Source organism: Mastigoproctus giganteus, chromosome 10 (assembly GCF_048544385.1).
Source record: "Mastigoproctus giganteus isolate SK-2022 chromosome 10, ASM4854438v1, whole genome shotgun sequence".
Lineage (NCBI taxonomy): Eukaryota > Metazoa > Arthropoda > Arachnida > Uropygi > Thelyphonidae > Mastigoproctus > Mastigoproctus giganteus.
In genome coordinates this window covers 126,892,514-126,907,043 of record NC_143584.1, presented here as the reverse complement: position 1 = coordinate 126,907,043, position 14,530 = coordinate 126,892,514, and the positions used below count along the sequence as shown (strand labels likewise).

The 14,530-nt window shown below is 40.9% G+C and overlaps 2 protein-coding genes across 2 annotated transcripts in view; both read right to left on the bottom strand.

The window, feature by feature from the left end:
* LOC150079279 (uncharacterized) overlaps window positions 1-8,339 on the bottom strand; it is a 57,669-nt gene extending 49,330 nt beyond the window's left edge. Inside the window, exons 1-2 of the mRNA XM_090383019.1 lie at window positions 8,212-8,339; window positions 171-1,069 (exon numbers count right to left, since the gene is read on the bottom strand). Coding sequence (XP_090239145.1) covers window positions 171-1,069; window positions 8,212-8,339 — 1,027 coding nt within the window. The remainder of the gene's footprint in view (window positions 1-170; window positions 1,070-8,211) is intronic.
* Window positions 8,005-14,530, bottom strand: part of LOC150079278 (uncharacterized) — a 69,316-nt gene continuing 62,790 nt past the window's right edge. Inside the window, exon 2 of the mRNA XM_090382297.1 lies at window positions 8,005-9,430. Coding sequence (XP_090238423.1) covers window positions 8,402-9,430 — 1,029 coding nt within the window. The 3' untranslated portion in view covers window positions 8,005-8,401. The remainder of the gene's footprint in view (window positions 9,431-14,530) is intronic.

Here is a 14,530-nt window from a genome sequence, read left to right as displayed (position 1 = left end):
AGAAATCAGCTGGGCCAGGAATTTTGACAAAGCATAGGTAGGGCTCCCAACAAAAGAAACAATGGGTCGTAACGGGACCCCCACCTTATGTGTTTTTGGCAGCCCATAAAACCTGGGCAGCTGACACCCCGTTGCATGCATAGACCAGTACTTTTCTTTAGAAATCTTACCCGTTTTTAGCCAGAGCTGTAAAATCTTATTAACACGTTGTTCTAAACCGGCTAGAGGGTTTCTGTGGATGACCTTGTATGTATTATCATCTTGTAATAAATCTAGTGCTTTTTTATGATAATCATCACTATTTAATACTACTGTAGATCTACCCTTATCTGCCGGCAGAACCACAATACCTTCATCCTGCTTAAGTTCCTTTAATGCTTTCATTTGATTACGGGTGAGATTAGGAGTAGCCTTTCTGGCCTGACATAGGATGGCTGAGGCTTTTACCCGAATACGATTAGCAATGGGTTCTGGCAATTTACGAATTGCCCTCTCAATACCCATAGCTGTCTCAGTAATCGGAGGTTTAGGGGGTAACAAGGCAAACTTAGGCCCTAAAGCCAATAGCCCCTCTTGCTCTGTTGTTAGAGGTTTACCACTCAGATTATGAATAAAATTAGATTTATTAGCCCTATACATATTTGCCTGTTCTTCCAATAACGTATTGAATTTGCTAATGTGCCTCATCTTATATAAATGTGCAATCCTACCAACCCTATTATGAACTAACGTCCTTACACATGTTAAATGTAAAGGGGATAGTCTACTACTAATATTACCTAGAGATACACCAATCAATCTCCTATTGCATCTTAAGTCATCATGTAATTTCTGTATCCAAGTGTTCAACACCTTCTTCTGATACCATGTAATAATCCTCATCATTCGCACATCCTCAAACGGTGCTTTAATCCTAAATCCATGCGGAATGAGTCCATGTTCCCTACAACGGTACGCAAATCTTAGGTGTTGTTGCTGCTTAACCTCTCCTATGCTGCACTTCTGAAACTGCCGGATGTGTTGCAAAACTGTATGGCCATAAACACTGACAATATCTTCAAAAAGGCCTCTAAGGTTGGGAGAGTACATATCCAGAATTTAAAACAAATACACCAACCGTTTAATTAAAATGGTTTAATACCAGAAACTAAAATGAACCAAACGATATTACACTGTAAAATGATATATGCAAGATTTACAAAATAAATATATACGATGAAACTTTAATATACAATAAAATAAATAAATAAATAAAATATTTAAAATACAATAAAGCTAAAAGCGATAAAACATTGACTGAAGCTTTCGGAGGCTTCCGCCTCCTTTCTCAACAACAATGATGTTAAATCAACACATCCTTAAGTAACAGGCTCACGGCACACGTGGTTGACCAGGCGCATACTCAATACTTCTTCCATGTGATCCAGACAACTACATCCTCTTCTCTCCCTTTTTGCACCAAAGTGAACGTGTCATCCACGTACCTCTTCCACTTGCGCATAGGGAACTCCAAACTTGTAAAAACCCTATTTTCTAACTCTTCCATTGCCAGGTTTGCGACAATGGCGCTAATAGGAGAACCCATAGCTGTGCCGTGAACCTGTTTGTACATCACTCCTTTATACAGCAAAGTCGTACTCGAAAGACATAACTCTACACCACAGCATATATCCTCTACACTTAGGTGCGATCTAGCACTTAGGGTATCATCTCTTTGCAGTGCCACCTTTACACATTCCACCCCATGGGCTATGTAGACATTGTAGCACCTCTGAGGAGAGAGAGAAAGAAATTGGGCGAGTTAGGGCGGATCTTATGAAATGCGGTTACCCCCAGAGGGTGATTGATAAATATAATAGAGGCGTGGAGCCTAATCATGAAATATCGTCCGTTCCAGTCGCCACAGTTTATATTCCCTACTATCCGGGCTTGTCAGATCGTGTTTCAAGAATGCTACGTGACTTTCAGACACGCTGTGTGCAGCTTCCGGGTCGGAAGTTGCACACAGTGTTGTCTCAGGTCAAAGACCCCATTCCTGGGGATACCAGTAGTGGGGTCGTATATGAGATCGAATGCCCGGACTGTGGGGAATGTTATGTGGGTGAGACAGGACGGCGACTAAAAGACCGTCTGGGGGAGCACATGCGAGCTATACAGACCGCAGAGTTCAATAAGTCCGCCATTGCTCAGCATTATTGGGAGAAACATCATCAGGTCTCCCCGGTGAATGCTGTCATCCTTGACCGGGCGCATAGGTTCTGGGACCGTAAGTGGCTAGAGAGTTTGTGGATAGGCTCGTCTGAGAACAATAATATGAATAGGGACAGGGGTGTTCGATTTCACCCCCTACTAGAGGCTGTGGTCCTGGCAAAAGACGAGCGTTTTATATTTCCACGCTCCCGAGCCGCTTCCGGTTCTGGATCACATGGAAGAAGTATTGAGTATGCGCCTGGTCAACCACGTGTGCCGTGAGCCTGTTACTTAAGGATGTGTTGATTTAACATCATTGTTGTTGAGAAAGGAGGCGGAAGCCTCCGAAAGCTTCAGTCAATGTTTTATCGCTTTTAGCTTTATTGTATTTTAAATATTTTATTTATTTATTTATTTTATTGTATATTAAAGTTTCATCGTATATATTTATTTTGTAAATCTTGCATATATCATTTTACAGTGTAATATCGTTTGGTTCATTTTAGTTTCTGGTATTAAACCATTTTAATTAAACGGTTGGTGTATTTGTTTTAAATTCTGGATATGTACTCTCCCAACCTTAGAGGCCTTTTTGAAGGTGATGATATTTGGAGAGAAAAGTGGAGTTCATTTGCCACATTTTGATGATCTTCATTGAAGACTTTGCACCACTTGCAATTCTGATAAGCGTTCATCACCATAATGAATTTTTTAGTTTGTGACTGATTGTTATCCCAGTCCGGTAATGTCACCATTGCTGCTTCCTATGTCTGTCTTTCTTAATAAGATAGTATTAAAAAAACTAATAAAATAAACTTATTCATAGTTGAACACGTTTCAGTTGCATTCACCTTCTGTTGCATACGGGGTGTTTCAATTTAAAGGCACTGAGCCTATTTCGTTTATATTTAGGTTTACTATTTATCGTCTGGACATTTTTTGTCGTAATTCAATTTGACTAAGTATCGTCGTTTATATTTTATGATTTTTTATTTAAATTTCGCTTAATCAGCTGGTTTGTTTTTTTTTTTTTCTTTTTTCTTTTTCAATGGAAAGTTGTTCCCTGTCCTCGGTGTACTTTTGAAATGAAAGTTAGTCGATTTATTTTAAAGTTGTTGATATTTCGGTGCTCAACGCTTTAGACCATATTGACCATTTTTTGTGTGTGTGTGTGATATCCAGGATGATTTGCATGTTGTGTAGGCTGAAAAACCGGGATTAACTCATAGGAGGAACTCCCTTTTATAGTTTGTTAGTTCGAGTGAACAGATCTTTATAGATTCTTTCAATCCATGATGAGATTCGAATCCAAACCGCTCAAACAAGTGTTTACGAAAGACCTTATTTGAAGGAGAGAGAGAGGAGGAAAAGAAAAAAAAAAGCCACAAAATGGTTGTTTTTGTTTCCCCTTCTTTTATCTAACTAAAATACATTCGTTTCCAAAGTATACAGATGACGTTTTCAGACTAAACCATAAGTAGGGAAGAACCTTTCCATTGAGAAAACAGCAGTTGACTAGACTAGACTAAAATTTAGCAATTGCGAGATCTGAAGGGTAATATTTACTTCAATTTAATATCAAATTCAAAAATTTTAGTTCAACTGTGGCCAATGGCCTAAAACTAAAATTAGCAAAAGACAGACATTGGTGCTTTTTAATTGAAACACCCTGTATGGATGTAATACTGCATACCAATTTTCATGAATAATAGAATTCAGAATGTGTTCATCGTACAACCTATCAAATACGAAGAAGTTATTATTTGAAATTATTTTAATTTTTGTTGTCACAATTCACTGGTTTTTATTTATCCTTCCTTGGACTACCACAGCTTTTTCACCCTAACTTGAGTGTTTATCTTAATATTTATTTTAATTTTAACTAGAATGGACATGTGAAGTTTCACACGTATTTTATTTTTCCCCATAAAACTTCAATTTGTGTGACGCAGTGCCCGGGATCTTTAGGTTTCTCTTGTCATCCTTCAAAATAGACATTCGTCTCTTTCTGCTGGAAGATGGCAGCAGTTGCTCCTCGGTACTTATTCTGCCTCCTCCAGTTATCTCTTCTCCCAATTACCTCTTTAAGGGAATTTCCGGTGAACGCTACCCGACAATTTTCCCACATAACTAGGTGCAAATCCAGAACTTTATTTCTGAAGGGGCCAACACACATTTTAGCTGATTGAATTATTGGCTAGAATACGCGCTGGTAAATTTTAAAGAAAAACGTAAAATTGAACAGCGCGCATTCTTATTCAAAACTTACTTCTAAACATTTTGAAGTACATTGAAAAAGTTTCAGGAAATGCATCGTAATAAATCTCCTGGTAATGTGAGAGTGCGAAGCATCTCTCCTCGTGTTCCATGTGCTTATCTGCAAGCAGTGCACAAGTTTTAAAATGTTTACAAGATGATGATAACTGAAATCCACGTTCATGTAAGCAAGATAACCGATCCCATTCTGGTGTCCACGCTTGGTAACGGTAAAATATTCGTGTTGAGAAATACACCGACGTCGTCTTTTTGTACTACTGGAAAATTCGCGATATAAAATGCTTACATTTTAAATGCGAGCCTTTGGTGAGGATTCGATGGAACGCACTCACGTGGTCGAGTAGCACAGGTATTTCCGTTACGGAACAAATCAAAGCGATATTGCAAGTTTAACAAAAGGAAATAAGATAACGCTCTCCTTGTGCCTTCTGATTTTCAAATGTTAGGGCAGTCTTAAAAGTGCATTTGAGGAATAAAGCGTGATATACGCTAAGTGGATAGAAATCATGGGACACCTACCTAGTAACGGAGAGGCCCACCTATCGCCCGGATAAGGGCGATCACACGGCAAGACATTTGAATCCACTAGTTCGCGAAAGTGTTCCACGGGTATTTCCATCCATGCTTGCTGCACCGCTCTCCATAATTCCGTCGCATTCCTGGGTGGAGGATCAAAAGCTCGAACGGACAGCCTCCCAAAGCGCACTCGGCATTTCCACAGCGTCCCAAAGATGCTCCACAGGGTTCATGTCCGTGAACGGGGAGGCCATTCCATGATGGTAAAATCTGCGGAATGCTCTTCGAACCATGTTCTAGTCACCACGGCTCCGTGAGGAGGCGCATTGTCCTGCTAGAAGAGTCCATTGTCCTGTGCGTGCATGATGACCATGAAGAGATGCAAATGGTCTGCAAGGATGGACACGTAACCTGGACCCTTCAGAGATGCGTCTAGACGTAGCAGAGATCCAAACGTGTCAACAAGGAACTGTTCAGAACCCTGAACAGTTCCTTGTTCACATGCGGTTTCCACCAGATACGTACCCTCCTGCGCCTCTGTAGCCAGGTGGGAAGGAGCAGCAGTGCGTAGCACACGCTTCTTGATTAGACCGGGGTTCGAGCCCGTCACCACCAAATACGGAGGATGCGGAAAGGTGAAGGAATGACCACCGCATATTCCCGGAGAAATGTGGCCTTAGTTGCTAATGCTCCTAAAAACGAAATAACAAACAAACGCACCCTCCCGTCTGTTCGAAATAACTGGAAACGGAACTCACCGGACCAGGAGACCCGTCTCCAGTCATCCAAGGTCCAGTACCGATGTTCATTAGCCCAGTTGAGGCGTAGATTCCCGTGTCGTGGTGTTAGCAATACGATTCTGGTGGGTTGGCGGCTCCCATAGCCTATTGTGGCTAATGATCGCCTGATGGTCTTGGTATAGACATTTCTGGCACTTCCCTCGTTGAAATCAGCGGTGATTTGTGCCACTGTCTCTCTCTCCGATTGGCTGAAACAATGCGAGACAGATGTCGACGACCACTTTCATCCACCACCTTTCTCCGCCCACATCTCTGTCCGCGATGAGATGTTATTCCGGAAATAGCGTATTCCCGATACACTCTTGATACTGTCGAACGGAGATTGTGCAATTTCTGCACCACCTCCGTGATAGTGACCTATTGTCGGACACCTGCTATCATCCCTCTTTTAAAGTCGGTAAACTCACGGCATTTATCCATACTGACATCTAATTATCGTCTACGTGAATGCAGTGTACCTATATACCTGTCGAGGGGTGGGTTCGTCTACTAACGAGAGGGGGTGACAGCGTCACGTGAGGAACCAGGTATCCCATGAATTCTGTCCTTTCAGTGTATTCTCTGTGGCCGATTTGTTTCCTTTTCTGGATGAAAACACCAAGTTTTGGAGACGGTTGAATGAGATAGAATTGCTGTGCCACATTTTTTGTAGAGTTACTCTGTCTCGTGCAGTTATATATATATATATATATAAAACCACCCCTTTTTGATTGGTTTCGAATCCAGACCTTTTCCTCTCAGTGTGGAAGGACAGTGATCGTAAACACTGTGCTACATGGAAAAGTTGTGCTTCCTAAGGGGAAATACGAAATAGTGCAGAGATAGATATTTAAAAATAATGCATTTTGCACGTTTCTGGAATAAGCCATTTTGTTTGAATCTGCGCTGTGCTGAAATTCACCCTAGTGTTTTGAATGAAATGTTCTAAAAGTCGTCTGAGGTCTTAAGTTTCGGAGGCGATAGCGTACCCATTGAAAAGAGCACTGGTTGTTGAACCCTCTGGAGTAAGTGGCAAGCCGATCCTTATAAAATGTGAGATTTATGAGCGTGGACTTCGGTATTTTGTTTCAGGGTGCTTCATTGCGCAATTTAGTCTACCACCAATTTAAAATTGCCTGTTGGTCAGCGTGCGTAGACACCAACCGAGAACATCAACCTTTGACTTTTCTCTCATCTTAACCCTTTCTGCTAATCACACCCGAGTGCAATTTCGTGTCCTGTTCTTACCAGCAAACTCCCTTTTCACCAGTCGATTTCCCTCAAAGGAATACCGTCACTATTGCTTTCTGTCGTGTCGGTGCATGCCAGTTCATTCTTTCACTTTATTCTCGTCATCCGATTCCTCAAGCGTTTAAACAGTAATTTGATTTTGCCAGAAACTTCTGCTAGTTTGTTTTCGCTCTTACGAGCTCGTTCTTATGCGAGCATTTAATTAAAATGATTCCTTCTTCCTCTTTCCAAAATTGGAATGAAGTAATTACGCTGCCAGATCAAGTTCTGCGAGTCTGAACATCAAAATATTAATTCCAGCGTACGTGGCATCTACGATCTAGCCAAAGAACGACATCCCCACTACCTTTTTCTCATAAACTCTTTAATTGTGCGAGGAGAAGATTTCTCAAGTATTGACAGAACACCACCGGATTAACATCATCTGATTGTTTTAGATGTAACCAAATTTAACTCTGAAACCCGTTCATCGAAACAATTTAAAACGAGACAATTTATTTCGTTAATGGCCATATCGGTTTTATTAACTTACAAACAATATTCATTAAATTAAATAATTATATGCAAGTGAATTCGAACTAACGCGTCTTTTGTATGTTACGCCTGTTCCAAGGATTGTTTGGGATTAATCAGGCCACTCCTGGATGACATTCCTTTCAGTCTCGAGATTGATCTACTCATCCTTGAATTGCGGAGGAATTCGAACTTCTTTCTTCTGGAAAGGGGACATACAAGTGACGATTTAAAATGAACCATTTCTGCAGATTTTTCAAACTGTTTTTTCTTTTTTTTATTTATATCCATTTGATTGTAGTATTCCTTTATTAGATTTAATCAATTTGGGCGTTTATAAATAGTGAAAAAAAATCAAATCTGATTTAATTAATTCGATTAGAGATTATTTTATTTATGGCCACAAAAAGATCTTTGCGAGTGAAGTTCTCTGGAACTCCCAACTCAATTTCAAAAAAAAAAAAAAAGACTACCCAGATTGCAGAAGGTGTTTTTATTTTTCCATATAACAGAGATACAATATATTGATGACTTCTTAATTCCTTTATGAGTGAATAAATATGAAGAAAATATTCTCTGCTTATTTCTACATCGAAGAGAAAACTCTCCTTCGGAATATTTAGATTTTTATCAGACACAAAAAAGAAACGCAGGATGACACGAGATGACGCTGAACATAAATTACTTCCAGTAAGTGAGAGCAGAAACTGGTATTAGAGAATACTTTGGCAGAATATTTGACACCGGACAGAAATCAAACGGATATCTTTCGTACCACGTTACGTCGTACAATCGGGAGGAAGAACAACGCATGAGGAAGCATTGAATGCAACAGCGTGACTAGATGGTACACTAAAATGGCGACGAGGGACCCATCACGCTACAACAAAAGGCCTCCCAGGAAGCATTCCTTTGCGTGCCAGAAGAGCCACACTCCGTTTCCTGGGCACCTCCGAGCTGTCACTGGAAGAACCTAACGACTTCTTACAGCGCTTGCTCTTGACCTTAACGAAGCGCAAATGACCCACACGGTGTCCGCTGGGTTCCGATCTGTCTCCGTACATCTTGTCGCGAACGTAACGAGGCCAGTAGATAGTGGAGTCTTTCTTCTCTCCCCTCCAGCCACGGCGAGTATGCCAAATGGGAAGTCGATTCGAGCGTGCCAAGGCAGCGATGTATCGCTTCTCGATCAAATTGTATCCGTCGTCCTGTTCGTCGTCTTCGCCGCTCTCTTCCTCGACGCAGTCATTATCGTTGGAAGTGTCTTCGCTCTGCGTGTCCGAATCCTGCCACTCCCTTTTGCTGCCGCCGTAGTACGTTGGCGTGAAGGGGCGCGCAAATCGTATGGCATTTAGTCGGCCTAGTCGAGCCAGCGTCGCTATATTTCTCTTGTTTGACCCCCGCCAGCTGTTGACTTCGTCGCTGGGGCCACCTAAAATGAGATCGTCGTCGAAATCAGAGGGGAAAGATTCGTCTCCTAAATATCGTTCCCCTTCATCGTACGGAGGGAGGTTAAACGGGACGCTGCGGTAGTATCGAGCATGTTCATCACCTGCCTTCGTAAAATGAGGTCTTCCGTGGGCCTTCAGGAACGCTCCGATGTGTCGTTTGTCTTCTATCCAGATGTCGTCCGACAGGTCACCCTGGTCCGATGAGATGCCGTCACCAGCGGGAAGCAGTACATCGTTGTCCAGAGGCTTTAATTTCTCTGTTTGATCTTGAGAAGATTCTGGGGAGGGGAACGTCCTCTTCTGAGCTCCTGCGTGAAACTTCGGCAGTCGCCCATTCTTGGCTAGTGCCCCGAGGTAGCGTTTGTTGATCTGCGAACTGTTCACAGGGGACTTGGCAGTGTTGCCGTCAGATCTGATTTCGGTGGCGGGCTCTTGTGAGGTCAATGCAGGTACCTGAAAATACATTAAAAAAAAAAAAAAAAAAGGCGTAAATAGACATACAATTTGCTCAGCATACATTCATGCAATGTTCTTCCTTTTCATTCCTTATTATTTTATTTATTTTTATTATTTTTAAAAATTTTTTTATTGTTCTTTATTATTATTCTATATATATATATATTAATTTTTTTTTTTTTCTCCTTCTCTGGAGTGGACCCTCAGAGGAATCTGGCTCACTTTTCGGCAACATTAGGTGGGTCAGAGTCTCGAATTGAGACAGTATGAGCATTATGGGACTGGGCCCACTTTTCCGTGGTGTGGACGAGTACCCAGAATCATCTGTCCAGGTGATTGATGCTTCTGGGTAGCCAAGTGGCCAGACACAACAACAGAACACGCATCTGACCCATTTGTAGTGATACTGTTCTTCACAGAGATACGAGTTGAACTGACGTTCTAGGAGCCGCCCTTTACAAAAACACATGTCCACATTCATGCAGTGGGCACAAGTACTTCAATGTTTTTGGCCTAAAAGTGAAATTGTTGAAATGCTGCTTTATGGTGGAGTCTCTAATAAATAAATATAATCTTTATTTGTGGTACAAGAAAATAATAATTTTGCAGCCAGATAATCAGTTTCTGTGGCAATTAGCGGAACCAACTTATACAAATTTATACTTGTAAAAACTAAACTATTATATCAGGGTCACCTGGAAAGTAACTTTCAACTACCTATGTGTATTGTGTCTGTAAATTGCGTGTTCTCTGGTCGATTTACTTGCTTTGCTCAATGAAACCCACAGTTTTCCCGGGTGGGACCTTGCTATCCACGCCTGAGACCGACTAACTCAGGCATGGAGTGAAAAGAGCCCATAAGTTCCTCGCGTCATCGACGGAATCCGGGCCTTTTCCACCCGGTGTGGGGAAGAGGTGACGATACCACTGTGCTACCGCGCAGGCAACTTATGCTTGTAGCTGAATAAGGTATAAGGTATGTTCGTGTCAGACGGCACCTGGGATTTCTCCCATCTCCGCATGTGTTTCACTGTATCGAGGACAGTACACTGTCAAGCCAGAGACTTGAAAGTGTGTGGGTCGTGTCTGTGCAGTGTGATATGTTGTGCCCATTGTTTATCCGGCTTATTGGCCGCCAGGCCCCTAGTGGGGCCCGACGTTGCCCATACCCTGCCACGTGGAGGCTAGCCGGGTGTATCCAGTATCACAACAATTTGCTCTGGCAGGTCCTGCCACCTAGTTTCCTGGGATTTCAGTGGCTAGGGCCTATTTAAAAAAAAAAAAAAAATTTTATGCATTTGACATTAATGCTTAATGGGATTGCTGTTAGGAAATCGCTGGTTAGGGTTGAACACTAAAGAGATATGTTAAAGGCCAAATAGGTCGGCCAAAATTTTGATGTTATTAAATTTAGACATGTAACGCTAGATAAAAGCTGATAGTGTTAGATATCTTAGAGATTTGCACAAAACCGGTAGAATTTAGACGTTGGTTATAATTTGGCGGCATTGTTAAGGGGTGTACTAGGTCGATTTAGTGAGAGAGAGAGAGAGAGAGAGAGAGAGAGAGAGAGAGAGAGAGAGAGAGGGGGGGGGAGATTGAAGACTGGGGAGGAAACAGATAGAAGAATAGGGACGGATAGAGTAGGCATCCCCAAAGAGGTCAGTGGAGACGAGCCCCACCAGGCGAAATATGGGGGTAGGCAGGGAGGAGAGGAGACAGAGATCCGTCTCCTCCATTCCCTGCCTGGGGATGGGGTTTTAAAGGGAACCAGGTTAGAGTACCCAGTTCGGATCGCCAATGGCGTGTTGGCAGCAAAGCCGCAGAATGTCTTCGTCGGTGTCATGTCCAAGGAGTGTCGAATCCGGTATGAAGGTCCAGCTGCCCATCCCGCTCTGGGGGTGGGATATGTTAGCTGGCAGTGGGGAACCTACCAGGTGAATACTGGGACTGAAAGTATGAAAACTTTTCACCTATGAAAAGTTTTAGAATCTATTTATTGTTATAAGGTCTACAAATCTCATTTCGCCGATGTTTCCTCCTTCTCTTTTTCAATAATTGTTATTTCGTTGTTGTACTGTCACAAGAATAACACCAAGGCCAAACTGACAACTGTGCAAGGTGCCATAAAGTATTATATCACTCTTGGATATCCACGACTTTCCATAAAATATCTATTTAGGCTGAACTTCCTTTTTATCTTTCACATATTTTTATCTAATGATTTGCTACTGTTGGGACAGATGACTAGGTGTGAAGCAGAATCCCATAAGCATGTTTATGGGGTTCTGTATTTGACATTAGATTGAGGTATTTGCATAACTTTTTATATTTAGAATAATCCGAGCAAGTTTTAATAATGGTCTAATTTAATGCTGTTTTCAGCCAATTTCTTATCCTGTGTACGTGCTGTGTTACAGTATGCAATGTCTAACGAGAACTTTTTCACACTGAAAGTTAGTAGTTCAACTCCAGCAGCAAATGGAAATGAATTACACTTCCAATTTTTTATCTGGTTTGAAGGCTGAAGCAAACAAAATTGAGAAGAGAACCCCTCCTGCCCGAGATTTGTGTATTGAGCATTTGTCTTCATGAGAGATTGAGGTGCGTTTCATCCAGAATGTTACATAAAATCTTCAGCCTTGTTAAACTCGAGGACGTGAAAGTATTACTAAGAGTAAGGAAGTTTTAATTAAAAAAAAAAAGTTATCACGGAAACTATATAATTAGTTTATTGGTATGAAAAGGATAAATTAAATTCAAACAGTCTCAATAACTAAATAAAATTTGCTGCGTTCCCCAAAACTCAGGCCCAAAGACATATTTCAACATAGAAATTTAGTTTTTGTTTGAAACGTATGCAGTTTAGTTATTAGAACTGTCTGGGTTTAATTGTATCAGTTTATTTTTTCATATCAATAAACTAATTAAATATTCAACGTGATAAACTGTCTTTTATTAAACTTTCTTACCTAAATTGCCTTGTATTTTGAAGTAGTGCGATAGAATTTCTTTAAGAGCTATCACAGAAACGTCAAAAGCTGTTTATGTCTAGAAGGTAATATCAAGCTGTTCCTTGTTATTGAAAGCTTCCTGCGTCTGGAAAGGAGTCTCAAGGAGATTTGTAACCGGTGATCTTCTAGTTAGAACGGAGTGCAGGAAGATGCAGCAGACGATGCCCGAATCAGTGCTGGATGAAGACCGAGAGAAGGAGCTTTTTAAAAAATTTCGGCAAGGTACAACTTGTGGGTCTGTAGTTTTTGTTTCTACAGACAGTGGTTCTACAAACTGTCTGTAGTTTGTTTGTTTCTTTATTTTGGGCATGGTCCTGACTGTGTAATTCTTCCATAAGCTGGAAGAGAACCTTTTTGTGTGGTTTCATTGAATGTGTGATGTAATACCTCCAATGTAATGGCTAAGTATTTTTGAAATAAACAAAGGGAAAGTTATGAGGATCAACAGTTTATTTAGAAATTCATTTATTGCTTTTAATGAACTTTTCTTTGGTAAATAAGATGATCATTAGGTGTCGCCCTCTTGGGTAGCACAGTTCGTAGAATCACTGTCCTTCGCACATGGGTGGAAAAGATGCGAGTTCGAGTCCCATCGATGAAGTGAGTAATTTTTACGGGTCTTTTTCCACAACGAGGCTGAATTAGCTGGTCTCAGGCGTGAGTAGTGTGATTTTTCTCCCGGAAACTCTGGTTTTTCGTCCAGCAAACAAAAATCGATCTCTCAACACACGCAATTAATCAATATACGCGGAGCAATATGACTTTAGTCTCTGATGCTCCTAAAACCCTACTACAACAACATAGAGGTGTCCTAAATAAGTTTGAGTGGGATGCTTCTTTTTCTATTCTTCGGTGGAAGAGATCGACTGTTCTGTTTGTTTTCTTCGGCTGGGCTACGTGTGGGATATTGTTAAAATGTCTTTTTGGACCACTCACTAAAGATTTAGGCTGTCAATGAGATCCTTTTTCTTTGTTTGAGCTTTGAGTGTACAGTGGCGTAATGTGCTTATCTTTTACGTGCTCTATGAAATACGTAGGCACGCTCTTTTTTGTACTAGATGTAGTCAGTAGGATTGTCCGTCTTCCATTTCTTGTAAAGTTCTTTTTTTTTTTTTCCTTTTTCTTCTCACGAAATCCATATTTCACTGGTAGTTTTTTTCCAGTTATCCTTATGGCACTTGACGTTCCTTCATAAGCAATTTGTATTAAATTTAGAGCGCCAGTAGCTGGAGTGCTTCCTTTGCTGGCTTCGTGTTTAATTCTTGCCGGTTGTATTCTCGAAGTTGTTTTATGTACTTTACAGAAAAGGTTGTCTTGTTAATTCCCTTAAAAGTTTCCTCGCTCCCCTGTTTAGTGCCTGCGACGGCGAGTGTGGTCTCAAATATTATTGGACTGTGATCTGCCGTAAAAGAAACAAGCTGTCAGCTGATCCAGTCTTGACGAAGTTGGAAATTTGCTCAATAAAAGTATTTCATTTGAATCTGAATCTGCAGTCGATGACAATCTGTTATCCGATAGGTATGTATAACGAACAAGCGAAACATGGAATTCTTTACTGTCTTCCAAATTAAGAAAAAAATGCCATAATAAAATTTTGCAAGCAAGACAACCTTTTTAAGAAATAAATTTTAGCTGTAAAAATTTAACCTTCCATTCTAGAGTCTCGTTTAGGGTGGGTTGAAACTTTTCAGCTTGCTAAACGTCATGTTCTTCTACTTAAATTGCTGAACTGCTCTTATTTGCATTTTTCCGAATACGAAATTCAAAACAGCTTCGGAGTTCAACACCGTTAAGGTAGATCTCCATAAAACAGTCGCAAGCATCCTAATTGATGAAGACTGGATTTACCGGGTACAGTGGCGCACTTATTCCAAGGTCATGAAGTAAGTGGCCCTTTTCCTCCGCTCGGGATTAATGCAATTAATGTAAGGAGTCAAATTTTTCATCTTTCAATATTTATGCGCACCAGACTACAAATTCCCGCACTGTAATTGATAATTTCAATATCCACCGAAACGATAATTTCAATAAAATGCGGTTTCACGGATCTACATTAGCAAAACTGCGTTTAAAATTAATGTTA